General features: G+C 39.4%; 1 protein-coding gene across 1 annotated transcript in view; it reads left to right on the top strand.

The window, feature by feature from the left end:
- The window catches only part of bin3 (bridging integrator 3), a 64870-nt gene that overhangs the window by 37564 nt on the left and 12599 nt on the right, over nucleotides 1–14707 (top strand). Inside the window, exons 7-8 of the mRNA XM_088938602.1 lie at nucleotides 6069–6210; nucleotides 7348–7482. Of these exons, the coding sequence (XP_088794728.1) occupies nucleotides 6069–6210; nucleotides 7348–7482 (277 nt within the window). The remainder of the gene's footprint in view (nucleotides 1–6068; nucleotides 6211–7347; nucleotides 7483–14707) is intronic.

Genomic DNA, 14707 nt, shown 5'->3' with positions numbered 1-14707 from the left:
AATGCGTTTTTGAAAGTAGTCTGAGATCACCCGCAGAGTTAAGTTAAAGACCTACCCATCTATTACACTTTGCACACATAGAGACATTCAAATATAACTTCAGTGTATCTTGTGCCAGCCACACACATGCCGCTTAGAGGAGTCAAGTCAGGTTCTGCAAGGTCAGAAACCCAAAAGACTCCCTGACACACTTCTATTTTAAGTTATGCATTTTGTTTTGCATCTAGCTTTCCTTATGATTTTCTTGCAGAATGGTTGAGGATTACTAGCCTTATGGCTGTTGGTTTAGTTACGCCTATTTTTCTCTATATTCACTCACGATTGCATAAAGTGTAAAGTTATTGAATCTTTTAAGAAAGGTTGAGTCTTGAATCTTTTGAATCTTTAGAATGTGAGGATCATCTAGATTGTTTTTTTTTCCTCACGCAGGTATATTTGGGCCTAACGTTTCTTTGGTATTGCATGTTTCTCTGAAGGCTGTTTCTAAAGCAGAGTCAGCTGTGACCTTTGTTACAGTGTTAAAGTTTCTCAAATAATTTTTAGTTCTTTAGTAAATATTTGAGTTTTTCTGTGTTTTTAATAATCACAGATGATTGATACAGATCCCATGCTTTCTGATTTCACTCTAAATTATCATGTTTTTATTTTGTAATTAGTAATAGTACATCTCTGTCCTTCAAATACTGTAAGTCAGTTGAGAATAATCCCATTGCAATGATGACCTGACCACAGTATGCGTTTTCGGCAGGCAGCATTGTAAGCAATACACGCTGTGCATCAGTTGCAGACCTACTTGCTGTTCTCGAAATTCTAGGTGCCACTTATTGTCTCAGCTCTTCCCTCAAATTTTCAGTGGGGCTCGACTTTGGTGATGAGGATATCCATGGCATAACTATCACATGCGTATATCACAAAAAAGCTGTTGTTACACAAACGGATTGAGGACATGGCACCCATAGCCCTGCTGGAGTGTCGTCACTCCAGGACAGGGCAGCAAGGGAGGTCCCTGGACTTGATCAATGAGCACAGTGCCATCAGCTTGCCATGAAAAGTTATGAGCAAAGTTATGAAGAAACTAGACACTTGTGTCAGGATCAGCACACATGCACACAACAATTAGCATATTGTTCAGCCTTGCACTTGCTGATGTCCTTCAGGTGTTCTACGCCAAGCCTTGATTCATTGCTACTGAGCATTGGGCTCCTCTATAGGCGTGTCTGCTTGTAACTACTTAGTCCAGACTTTCATTTACCACTGCTACAAAAGTGGTTGTTCTATTGATAAACAGTGTGTGTTTTTCTTAATTTTCACCAAGCCAAGACATCCAAAGGTTCAATGCCCTCCTCACTGTACCAATCAGTTCTCTCTTTGATGGGTTGATTTATGCTAATACTACAGTCAAGGTCACTCAGGTGCATCGTGGTCAGTCATGAATGATCAATTGATCTAAATGATGCCAATCTTTTAATCAATCTCCAAAATCCTGCACTTTATTTTTGTAAACACAAGGGTGTATAATATAAGCCTTCCTTGACTTGTAGTTTCACATATTCACCATTTTCCTATTTTTCTGCTGCTGAGTGTCTCTACGTTATCTGCAAGATTTTACATTTTTGTTTCTCCTTTGTGTTTTGCTGTCTAACTCTCCAGAAAAGGATCAGTACTGAAAAGACTTCTCCAAGGTAATAGGGAGTACAGTGTTCAAAAGAAATAAAGTAGCGTTGCGCAGAGATCTGAGAACCTGTGTGAGAAGCAGCACACACTGAAGCCAGTAACCTGCTGACACAGGCTGTCCTCTCTTATTTGCTTTCAGTGAGATTTTCTAGGTGCTCAGCATCACACAGAATATTGATTGATGCATGGCAAGTGAGTGGGAAAGCCAGTAAGACTTTCTCTGCACAGCAGTTTGATCCATTTCAGGTTTTTGAACTGCATGCTGATATATCACTTGTGATTAAAATTTTTCTAACATTTGTTTATGTTTTAATGCCAGATGTATACATTAAATCAACAGTAGTGAATCCACTATGTAACTGGAGCCTTATGGGTTTCCCACAGTGATACCTGAAGTTAAGAACAGTTTATAAATGAGAGGAGGTCATGAAGGTCATCTAACCCATTTGGTAGTTAGTGGGTAATTGATCCAAGGGACTTATCCAACTGTTTCTTTAAAGAAGCCAAAATGTAGATTTCAAGAATATGGTTAGGTAGCGTGATCCATATTTCCACAACCATTTAAGTAAAGAAGTGCCTTCTGGTCTTGGGTTTTAGATGCACAGTCATGTAGTTTTCCCTTGACTGTTAGTGCAGAACAGTGCTTTAACCCCTGAATGTGCAACTAAAGCCAGTCAAATTTGGCCTATAGTCAACATTTTTATGGAAGTGCACTATGTTAGCAGTTCTCTACACCATTGGTACTACTGCTTTTTTTTTGTAGCTTTCAACAGATCGCTTTACAGAGAAAACATCAATTAAAAAAACAAAACCCCTTTGTAAATTACTCACTTATCTCTCATTGTCAGCAAGACAATGTGGATTAGGCAATGTGACTTCTTGTTAGGAAATGTTACAGAACCACAATAAGTGTTGCCTTATAGGAAGATATTAGCTGCTCTTGAGAGGAGCCTTATTGCCAAGGTTTTTTTGCAGTGTGATGAAATAAGAGTTTTGCTTCAGAGCCTACCAGTGCCTTGAGGGCTCTTACATAAACGTTTGGCACCCGAAACGTGCACCCTTGTCAGATCGTGAAGGAGCACATACACCCTTCTTAAAAGTGGGCCAAGGTGATATTGTATAAATAGAGAGCGTAGGCTGTGCGGGGCTGGGCCCATGTGACGTTTCATAGGCGCTACCAAGCCGCTCCCTATCCCACTTCCTGTGGGAAACAATCCATGGCTTGTCTGAGCACTAAACCTGCAGCATGGGCCAAGTCTGGAAGCCTTAGGGCTGCCGAGCTTATTTGGCTGGCCCTGGATAAGACTGTGACATCACCACCACTCCTAAAAAGCCACTGCGGCCCTCATCAGCCCAGCACAGGTGATTCTTGTATGATCTCCAGGGGCTTCTTTGAAACAAACATTGTTTACTAGGCTTACTCTCTTGACTAGTTACAAAAAGTTGTTCCAGTAAGTGTTTGTACGAAAAGGGTTAAATTTATTGGAGCAATGTGAAGAAAATTTAAAAACATCTGTACCATGTACTGCGAGAAACGGGCTAAAGGAAATTATTTTATGATTTTAGAGGAAGTGTGGACAGTATGCAAGCAAAAGCTCTGTTTGTTTGAAAATTCCAGAAGCGGATTTAAGATATTTTTTTTCCTCTCATGCCGATGAATTGCTGTCAAAGCAAAGACAGCACCACAGAATTAGAGAGAACATGTAAGCAGAAATGCCACAAGTAAAACATAATACAGTGAAGGCAGTACAACAGAGATGACACTTTTGAATACAAAAGCAGTTTATTGACCTTTCTGAAATGGTAGACCTATCTTGTGAGCAAAGGATATAGTAGTCTCAGAATATTAGCTGACCTGAACATGACTCTCACAAGATAAACCTTAGGCCCTGTTTGTCTCTTATTTACCTTCAAAGGAAGCCTATTGTCAGAATGTTGATTGACAGGGAGTCCCAGGATAGGGCACTCCCTCTTGTTGCTAAGTTACTGAGAAGCATTTCCTATTTTTAGTGCCTTCTGAGCCCAGGATTCTCCACCAAAGGCTGCATTTGCATTGCAGTAAATAGACTACAGCCATGCTGATAAGATTATTTTAACTATAAAAAGTCATGCTTGAAAGTTTGTAAATCCATTGCATAATTTGAGAATGTTTTTTTAACCACAAAATGCATGTTTAATCAGAATTTGTCACTTCCTAATTGAAATAAAGCATAATTATTCACCAATTTGAGTGTTTTGAAAGAAAATGTCCATGCAGCAAAATAATACACACAGTATACAGAAATTGTGCAATGTGCAAAAATAAGTGACTTACATCAAGGTGAAGCAGGGTCAGGTGTGTCAGTGACAGAGTGTTAACCAATTAACTGGGATAACCAATGAAATTGAAGATCTGAAATGATGTGTTAGGGAGGAGCAAACAAATAATTGCAAGAAATCAGGTCACTTACTCTTCCTATGAGTCTAGCATCATGCCTCGAACTAAGAAAACATCAGCAGAACTGAGTAAAAAAGTAGTGGATGCTCATCAATCTGGACAAGGTTATAAAGCCATTTCAAAAAGATTCAGACTCCATAAATCCACTGTTAGGCAAATAGTATACAAGTGGAGGGCATTTAAAACAATGGCAACCCTGCCAAGAAGTGGTCGTCCTCCTAAAATTTCACCCAGGGCCACCAGGAGAATAATAAAAGAGGCAAAAGGTCATCCTAAAATAACATCCAGGGATCTACAAGCCTCCCAGCTGCCTCTGCAGTAGTGGTGCATAGATCAACAATAAGAAGAACCCTGAACCGAAGTGCCATCTTTGGAAGGGTCGCCAGGAAGAAGCCTCTTCTGTCAAAAAAGAACAAAGCTGTCCGTCTGAAGTTTGCCAGACACCACCTGGACAAAGCCTGAAGAGTTCTGGAGGTCTGTTCTCTGGACAGATGAGTCCAAAATTGAACTATTTGGGCAGAACAAGAGCACCCATGTTTGGTGAAGAGCCAACACAGCCTGCCATCAAGAAAACCTTATCCCTACTGACAAGCGTGGTGGTGGGAGTGTCCTTGTATGGGGCTGTTTTTCTTTGGGCAACTTGACATCATTGAGGGAATCATGAATTCTGAGAAATACCAAGGAATTCCTGAGAAGAATGTCAGGCCATCAGTTCAAAAACTCACAAAGTGGGCACAAAGTGGATGTTTCAACAAGACAATGATCCTAAACATTCAAGTAAGTCCACTAAAGAATGGCTTAGGAAGAAGAGGTTCCGTGTCTTGGAATGGCCAAGCCAAAGCCCTGACCTGAATCCTATTGAAATGCTGTGGCAGGACCTGAAGAGGGCTGTTCATGCAAGACATCCTTCAAACCTCGCAGAGCTGGTGGAGTTTTTTTAAAGAGGAGTGGGGAAAAAATCCCTCCAGCAAGATGTCAGAGACTGATAATTGGTTATAGGAGGCGACTGTGTGAAGTTATTGCTGCTAAAGTAGGTGCCATAAGTTATTGACTGAAATTTCATTTACTTTTGCACACAAGAATATCTGGTGATTTGTTAAATATCACAGTCTAATAATCTATGAGTTCAATCCCTTTTTATGTGTGGGAAGTCTGTACTTGGAATATTCATTAAGAGTTCAGGTTCATATAATATCTCTATAATATCTAAAATAATGACCACCTTGAAGAGTTCCCAAACTCTCAAGCATGACTGTAGATTAAGTTTTACAGTCTACAGTTAAGGGCTGTTCAACTTAATACTACATTTTTGTGTAGCTTGAAATCCCTGCACTCTGCAAAAAAAAAAGTCTTCCACTCTCATGGATGTTTTGGTATAATGAGAGTTGAATTTATATACTACATTACATAAATAGGTTTTATTATATTTCATGTTGATAACTAATTTCATCCATCCTCAGTTATCCCACCGAGTATAGTAGCCTGTTATTGTCTAAGATATCTTGCCACTGGAAAAAGGAAATTGAAGACATTTTTAGAAGCTACAGGTTCTTGTGCTAATAAAGAAGAAAAGTAGCATGCATTTTCACTGCCTTTCTGTAAAACACAGAATTCTGTGCTGCATTGCTGTGTCACGTAAATTGTCCTCCGTATACACAAACTTTCCAGGCCAACTCCCAGCTTAGTTATTAAGTAAAAAAAACATAACACATTTTGCTGTGTCTGCCCCCTTTCCTGTGTCTGCCAGCCACCCGGAAACCAAACAGTAGATCTGCAGAATATTAGAGGAATTCATTAAAAATGTTATAAAGATAACTGCATGACTTAAACAAAGGCAAACTTGGCTATGATCAAAATTACATTTAACATCAGCCTAGAAAGTTCTGTGTGCTTTGAAACGAAGCTCTTCTTTTCACTCTCGCACAATTTCACTTATGGTGGGGTCTTGATATTTTAGGTACAGTAGTGTGTTCCCAAGCCTGAACATGGCGGTGAAGAGGCGGGAGCAGGCCCTTCAGGACTATAAGAGACTGCAGTCTAAAGTGGAGAAGTATGAAGAGAAGGAAAAGACTGGCCCTATGATGGTCAAGCTGCACCAGGTTCGATGCTCAAAGACAGAACATAAAAGAACCATACATGCTTGACACACAGTTATTCAGACCCTTATACACAAGTGTTGAACTGAGTAGTTCACAAAAATGTAGATTACTCATGAAAGGAAATGTTGAATGGATGTCCATATTACATCACAATTCCATTTCAAACTTCACAATTGCCACTTGGATGTGCTAATAAAACAGAAAAGCAAAATACTTGTATATTTGCATGTGTATGTTTGCTGAACTTGTGTATGTTTGGAAGTTTGTATATATTTACACAGTTTTCAGTTTTGAAAGGCACACTTAGCTGTACTGAACTGGGTCTGATACATACCCTGGTGAAGCAAAGATACAGCACACGCATTAAAGCGCTATGCTGTTACAGGCTTACACTGCCCATACTCACAAACGCCAACAGAGTTTCACTCACACACGCCCACACGCATGCGGAGGCATTCAGCTTCGTCACGCACACAGACGTAATGAGAAAATCCTTCTCAGTCACTGCACTCTCTGCCACAGTCATGTAGAAAGTTCATTGTATTTACAGCCCTCTTTGCAAGTTATGCACCAGACTGACAGTGTGCTAGTTAACACATACTGACACGGCTTGTACTGCCTACAGTTACGCAGTGGGCAGCCACACATTGATACATTGGTACAAATAAATATTCAGGCAGAAAAACACAAAGACATGCAAGCATGCATCCTTGCAAATATTTCTAAATCTGCCTACTGTCAAGCATTGCATACTAACACCCCCAGTCACACACACACACAGGCACTTAAAGTACTGCTTACTGAAATCCTCTGCACGCCAACACAGACACTTCCCTCAGAACAGGACTTTGTAGACGAGCACTGATAACACTACCTACAGACACACCCCCATTGCCCCTTTCCCACTTGCACAGGCTGATCGTGAGTTTTCAAGATGCTTACCCCCCTGTGCTTTTGACACTTTTTCTGTTTTACTTTTGTTTTGGCAAGACCTTATTGGGTTGATCTCATACATTTCCATCTCATTAAACTATCTTCTGGCACTAAGTTTACCTGGTCTCCAACTCTAAACATGGGACCCATGGTACACCAATATTAGCAAGACAACTTTTTATTTTGTTGTGTTTCTACCCCCAGGCCCGAGAGGAACTGAGACCAGTGAGGGAGGATTTTGAAGCCAAGAATAAGCAGCTGTTGGACGAGATGCCCAAGTTCTACCAAAGCCGGATTGACTACTTCCAGCCTAGCTTCGAGGCCCTCATCCGGGCACAGGTGAGCCTATCAGAGCTGAATCCAGAAGCAGGGCTGCTCTCCAAAAACAAAAGACTAAGCCTCATAACATGCCAGTGTGGACAAAAACATTATCCTCATCCAGTATGTACAAGGCTTGCTGTGTTACAATTAACATGCTCCATAGCAAATACATACTTAACACAGCACCAAGCACAAAACAAAGAGAAGCACACTGCTATCAGATAGGTGATGGTCATAGTGATGCTGATGGTTGCTCAGAAGTATATTTATACCACAGTTTTGGAGGCTGTGAGAAAAGCAGGCACTACATGTTGGGGTGCTCATTGCACATTAGAAAGAATTAGCATTTTTGAGTGGTATGTGCCAGTTTTTGATTTTTATATTCGGTCTTAAAAATGCATTTAACATGATTTTTTTCTGTAGTACTTTAATCTGTATTGGTTCTTTGTTGATTTACATTTTAATTAGTTTCACCAGTGGTGATCTGAGGGAGTCAGAAATAAGAGACTTTTCACAGTTGAGATTTTTTTTCCCTAATGATCAATGAAGAACATGAAGCTTTTGCCCATGACTGTAAATTATCTTGTTGAAAATTAAAAAAAAAAAAAGATTTACTTAGCCAGAATAATGTTCTCTCAAAAGGTTTAGGTTAATCGCTGACAGTGACAAGATTTCATACAAATAAGTTAATTTAAATTATGGAATGTCTGCTTTTCCAGTTTTTTGTAGCTGTTGTGGGGGCAGTTCTAGTTATCCTGAATGGTGGATTATCGGCATTTGGTGACTAAGACACTACTAAAATGTCAGTGTGGGAATTCTCGCTGTCAATGAACAGCTTTGTGATAAAAATGATATTTTTTATTAATTACACAGCACGGTTTTTTTAAAAGAACCCACCTTTTTGTACGCTCTGCTAGTGAAATTTAAACAAAGGTTTCAATAGAGAAAAAAGAGTGATGTCTCTAATGCTTTGATAGTAACTCTTCAGTGATCTTGCTGAAGTGGGTATGAAATGGTTTGTCAGACCTTGTTTTTAAAAACATCCATTGGCAGTTCAGTCTAGAAGTGAGTGCTTTGATTAAACTAAGATTTATACATTTGCGCTATCATCCAGTAGAGCCACTGCTATTCTGGTCTGGATCTTGAGATGACTGACTGGTCACCAGAGAGATTTGAATTTTGTTAGCAAAATCCATGTGTTATGGAGTGTTACTTTCAGACGGTTAGGTGTGCATTGAATCCCACTGCGGGAAGACAGGGTATTTAATAAAATGGGAAAGTGAAGCAGCTTGCAATAAATACTTTAATTTTTTTTTTTAGTAATGGTGAGTACTTTATTGATGTTCAGAGAGGCAAGCTTTCCAGTGACACAGTATTTCCAGTGATTGATCTGCATGTTTAATGGCCTGTGCACCCTTTTAATTTCTGTTCATTCAGAAAGTGGCAAAAGTGTAAATATGGCATTGCACTGCTGTGCTTAGGAAGTTATGCAACTGTAAAGTTCCAAAAATCAGTCTGTGACTAGTGGGAAAGAGAGCTCACATTTTTTCACCTTTGGATTAAAAAAATAATTATATTAATAAGGAATTATTTTCAATTTATATTTACTTTAATTATTGCTCTTCTGAAGTTGATTCTTTTTTTTCCAATATGGGTGGACAAACAAAATTGCCTTCCAATTCAAGGGTCTAGCCCCGTGTAGGAGTCGAGCTGAAATTCAGTTCATGCAACTGAGTGGAATCAAGGCACACAGACTGAGGAGTGAGTCTCAGTAATTCAGGTCTTTTTTTTTGCCAGAGTTGTAATGAGATTAGATCTCAGTGAAGTAGAGACCAGCCCCTCCATCGGCTTGACCCCTTTTCCAGGAACACACACACTTAGGTGGCTTAGCTCTGCAGGAGCTGCTTGGAAGCAGTAGACAATTCGTTCTGGAGGCCCATCACTACCTCAGAATACCACCACGGAGATAAGCCAGCCTTTGGATTTTAGATCACTTTAACAAGCTCATCCATTGAAAGTCAGTCTGCCTTCTGGCAAAGCTGGTTCGAGTTATTTCCTGCAACAAGAAGTCGTGTCCGTAAGGAGCTTATGTTGTCGGGACGTCATGGGACCGTAGGCAGGAAAGTAATGAGTCAGTGTTTTGACAACAGTTCAGGTCCAATTTATCTTTTTGCTAAACTGGGTGATAATGTGATGTCCTAAACACTTAGAACAGTAAGAGGTAAAATGGCCAGCACCTGGTCCAATAAAGGCTTTAGAAAATATGAAGCATGTGATCTTTAATGCAGCCCTTCACAGTGTGAGGATCCTGCTGTGACAAGTGATGGTGTTACCCTTATGAAACTACTTCACCGGACCATGGAAATACCATGATATAATATAGTAAATATCTCTTAAGAACATTTAGACTGTTGTTTTCAGGGTTATTCCCATTGCCCGGTGATAACATCTTAAAACAACAGGAAACCACTACAAAACTGTGCTGAGCCCACAGCAAAAGTACAAAGGTCAGTGCTAAAATTAGCCAGGTAAATTTTCATTTGGGTGTTTTCAAATGTAATCATGGGGGTTAGCAGTAAATTATATTAGCATGTTGTTAAAGATGTAAAAATATGAAAACTCTTAAATGGTTCTTATTGCCGTTGTCTTGCATGCAGCCATTTTTGTATTGTATATTTTGTCTTGCATATGCAATTCAGTGTGTGTTTCCTTAGCTTGTGTTTTTTGAGGCCATCAGTAGGTGCTATTAATAATGTGAAGTTTCTCAAAGTGAATTCATTGCAATTTTATTGTACTGTAGTATAAGTCATTGATTGTTGTATGGCTTTTTAAATATTGACTTCCGAACAGTCAGGTTTGGTTTTTCAAAGAGATCATATTTGTGGGGGACAGAGGCTGTTTTCACTTAAAATAAAAAAGGTAGTTTCATAGTGAATAAATGAGCAATGTCTGAGGTAACTGAACCGATAACTACTAAGGTAATCTGCTAACTACCCTGCTAATCTACTTGAAGACAGATTTCACAATCTCATCCAGTGTGTCAGGGGAGTCCCACAAGGTCCTGTTTTAGGCACCACTCTTTGCTCCAATTACATTCACAGTATTGGTCTGGCAATAGGCAATTCCCATGGTCACCTCTGTGCAAAGTAACACTGTCTTATTATCAGTTTGACCTAGTTTATTATCAATAATGACCAACTTTCTACCCGGATGAGGCAAAAGGCAGCAATCTTTTTCTCCCAGTAACAATGACAAAATTTGGAAGTTCCAAGTTGGAACATGACAAGATTGATAAATACAGTATCTAGGGTTTTGTGTTATGTGTAATAACACTCAAAACTCATGTTAATAAATAACTAAAATCAAGTGAAGACTTGGTTTCTTTTATCACCACAAATCTTGTTTTATACATTCCCCTGGATGTACAATAATTAAAATGTCTGTACTCCCTATTGTGGATGATGGTGATGATGTTTGCATAATGGCGTTTAAAGCAGTTTTTGGCATATGAGATGTCCGTTCTGCCTCAAGAATTATCAGTGCTGCCATGTCTCACTTCCACCATTGTGCTCTTAACTCTGATTGGCCTCTCTGTGTACTAGGTAAATGCTTCACTAGTTTATTTCCTCGTCTTTGTTTTAAGGAAAGCGCTGGTACATTTCTGTAATGTATTGCAATTCTTTTTTTCCATCTTTCAGTTTAAGATGAAGCATCTTTTTTAAGCATAGATCTTCCAGAGCAGTATGTTTTTGTAAGACAAGCAGAAGTTTTCTGTTAGGTACATTTCAATATTATTTTTTCCCTCTTTCTGTCCGAGTTTCCAAATGTTTTTCATTTGTATTGGAAAGCCAAACTTGAAGTTTCAAGTGGCTAAGCCTGGATTTAGTCCTTATAAATTACCTTGAGACAGATGTTTCCAGTTCTCCACTTCTTAGCATACATCCTTTGTGAGGGAGAAGAAAGTTCACTTCTTTCAATCAGCTCTTACTAATGTTTTGTGGAGTTAAAAGAGTACCCTTGTACTCTTGATGGATCTGTGATCTAGGCAGCAAAGGGCAGCATTCTCAAGGTAAGATGCTATATCTGTTGAGGCTGGTGTGTGAGTTTGAAAGGAAGAGACTAGGTGGAGGAAAGCAAGTGGTACATCCTCCTGAATCAGCCAGCTATCTGGAGCTCTCACGACCTGCTGACAGATCTGCTGCCCTCATCCGTGCTTCCCCTCATTTGCCCATAAGGGCTATTGTGGGGCCGGCAACTTGTTAATTGAATTCCTTCCCATCTTGTAAAACACTCTCTTTGCCCAAAACCTGTGTCGATTTGGTTGTTGTATTGTCTTCAGTAGGATTCTTCAGCCCAACCTAAATCTTTTTTTTTTAAAAAGAGTAATGTTTAAGAAGTGAAAACGATATTGATATTTCAAAAACTACCTTCTGCATTATTCAATATTTCCTTCTAAATTAGGTCTTTACATATTCTTCCCACACTGAAAGACAAAATTAAATTATAGTTGATTGATGTATCATCAACTAAAGTAAAAGAATAAGCAGAGATGGGCTGGTTTATAGTATTTTGCATTTTGTGCAGAGAATAGCAATAACAGAAATTAATCAAAAATAACCTTTTTTCTTAGATGTTCAGCATAACATCCCTTGGTTTAATTTTCACAGTTTGGTGTATACCTAAGCATTCTGTTGGCAAAGAATTATCTAGAGAAACAGATTTCTTTCATATGTAGCATCCCGCTGCTCAGAATCACCTATGTGACTAATGTATGTCCCTACTTCCTGAGCGAATTGCTTTATACTAAACAATTTTTAATATTTAACATTTAAGAATTAACTTTTTATGAAGAAACTTTTAAACTTTCAGGAAACTTTTCTCAAGCAATGATTTTGAGTTTTAATGAATAGACAGAAAACTGTGTCAAAAATGGCTCCAGAATGCCTATGCCATTTTACATGTAGACCTACTGTATATGTTATTTATATGACTACCCCTTCTGTGGTCTAAAACCCATTTTTTCAGCTCAGATGTTTTGTTCGCTATTCTAATTAGATCTCCGTGTCTCAGAACAGAGTTGAATGTTTTAATTGGCATTTGTAATACATTTTGTACTGCATTTTTACCACTCCTTACAGTCTTGGAGCCACTGTGCTGTCAAGCATTTTTTTCTCACTTCAAGCATTGTAAAAAAGTGTTCTTGAGGCAGTTGCGGGTGACATCAACGTATGGGTTGGTGCTCTTTTTGTAGGCAGTGTTGCAGACTTTTTTTTAAATGTTTGCCCATTGACGTTGATCTTCAATAGTAACAAGGTCTGTCCAGACCTTTTACACTTGACCTGATATTGCCACATCCAGTCAGAACCAATCCTTTTCCTTCCTTTCTTACAGAATGCATAATTTGTTACTTTTTTAAAATGTTATATGTGCACACATTTAGGAGTGTTTTTAGCATTCAAAGCGGTGACACCTATACTATATGGGGAACACCTAGACATCCATATCTCAGAGCCATTCTGCTTTTTTTAAATTTAAAATCACCAATCATTTTTTGCTACACCCATGCAATTTGGAACAGCCAATTGTGTTTGTTTTTCGGCATGGCTCAAGGCAGCAAGCCCTCCAGCTGCGACACAAGACAGTGTGATTAGGAGAAGAGAACAGAGAGACTCCTCTGATCCGCCCATCTGCACATCATGCATATGTATTCCTCAACAACAGAACCACAAGTCTGCAATTAGCCAAGAGATCGTAGGGATTGCTGTGATGCTGAAAGCAGAGAGAGTCCTGGTTGACTATTCCCACTCTACCTTCCCATGCTTTCTTCCACTTGAGAACTGTTTCTTGGGGATTCCTCACCAGAGTAGTGGCCAGCAACATGACCCAGGCTCAAAACCTGCAACACCTGGATCTCGGAGTTCAGCCAGTGCTTGAGCACATGTCATCACCTCTTGAGCCACTGGAAGGGCCCCCAGATGCCCACCATGTTATCCTTCTGGAGAGCGAGCACTGGTTGAAGGAGTTATGCATGTCTTGCTGATATCATGGCAAGCCTGCAGGTGCCTGTCAAGTTACAGTAATGTGTTTTGTTGAAAATCTAGAAGATCCAGTCCTGCACCTTGCGGAATCCTGGTTAGGGCTACCAGTATGACCCAGGCTTGAACTGGCAACATCTGGGCCATAGGGCTTAACGTGCACTGTGATCAAATGCTTTTTTGGTTAAACTGCCTTGTTGCCACCATAAGTGACTTTTTTTAGCTCCACAGCATTCATCAGTATTAATGCAAATTCCTTCTGTCGTTGTATTCCACCTCCTCTCTCCCTTCTGAGAGTTGTAAGCAGATGTTCACAGCTGTCTGAGGATGAGGCTTTAAGGCTTTGTGAGCGTCTCTTCAGAAAAAAATATAAATTGGTTTATTGTTTAAGAATTTGGACACATTCCATTGGTAGACTGATGATTGACTCATGTTGACTAATGAATAGGCAGACACTTTAAAGCACTGTGTTATAGAGTGGTTTTAAATTAATTACTTACTGTAAATTATCTTATTTGTTTAAAGAATGACAGTGAAACCTTCTCCAGCTCCCATACCCTCAGCTGTACTGGGTGGTCAGTCTTTGTGGAGTTGATCAGTTAGTGAGCAGATGATCAAGGCTTGCCTGCTAAATAAGGTTCCTTCTCTAAAGGTGATCCAGTTGTAACAGTCAAAGATTTTGTTTTACCATGGGATTCTGTCTTTGCACAGTGCAATTTCACTATACTGAGGTCAGTTTCAGCCTGCAGATAAGCAATGGTACTTTCTGCTATGGAGAGTAACAGGTCATTTATGACACTGCCTTGACCTCGGAGTGGTCACACTGTTGGGTAAGTTCCATTACATTCCAATGCTGTAGTGGTTTCCAACTCTCACCACCTAAAACAGAGAAAAGCAAATTATAATCTTGTATGAGTTGTAGCCACTGTATATGTAGAGACTAGAGTTTGAGAAGTTTGTCTTTTTCTTAACCCACAGTTTATTATTGTCACCAATCAATGCACTTGTGTGGATTTTAATATTCTCACAGTTACAGATCAGCACACAGAAAGTATTTGTTTTGCCCCCCACATATATATTAAACCAGTTATAGTTTGTATTGAGGGAATTGTTTTTGCGAGAACTCCCAATGTATGTGAGGTATTTTTAGTATTAATGAAGAGAACAAACCCCTTTCTGTATTACTCTTTCATTTATTTCTGCAGTTG

This window comes from Atractosteus spatula, chromosome 2 (genome assembly GCF_055471065.1).
Source record: "Atractosteus spatula isolate fAtrSpa1 chromosome 2, fAtrSpa1.hap1, whole genome shotgun sequence".
Classification (NCBI taxonomy): Eukaryota; Metazoa; Chordata; class Actinopteri; order Semionotiformes; family Lepisosteidae; genus Atractosteus; species Atractosteus spatula.
The sequence above is the reverse complement of the archived record's forward strand: the minus strand, read 5'-3'. Positions and strand labels throughout refer to the sequence as shown.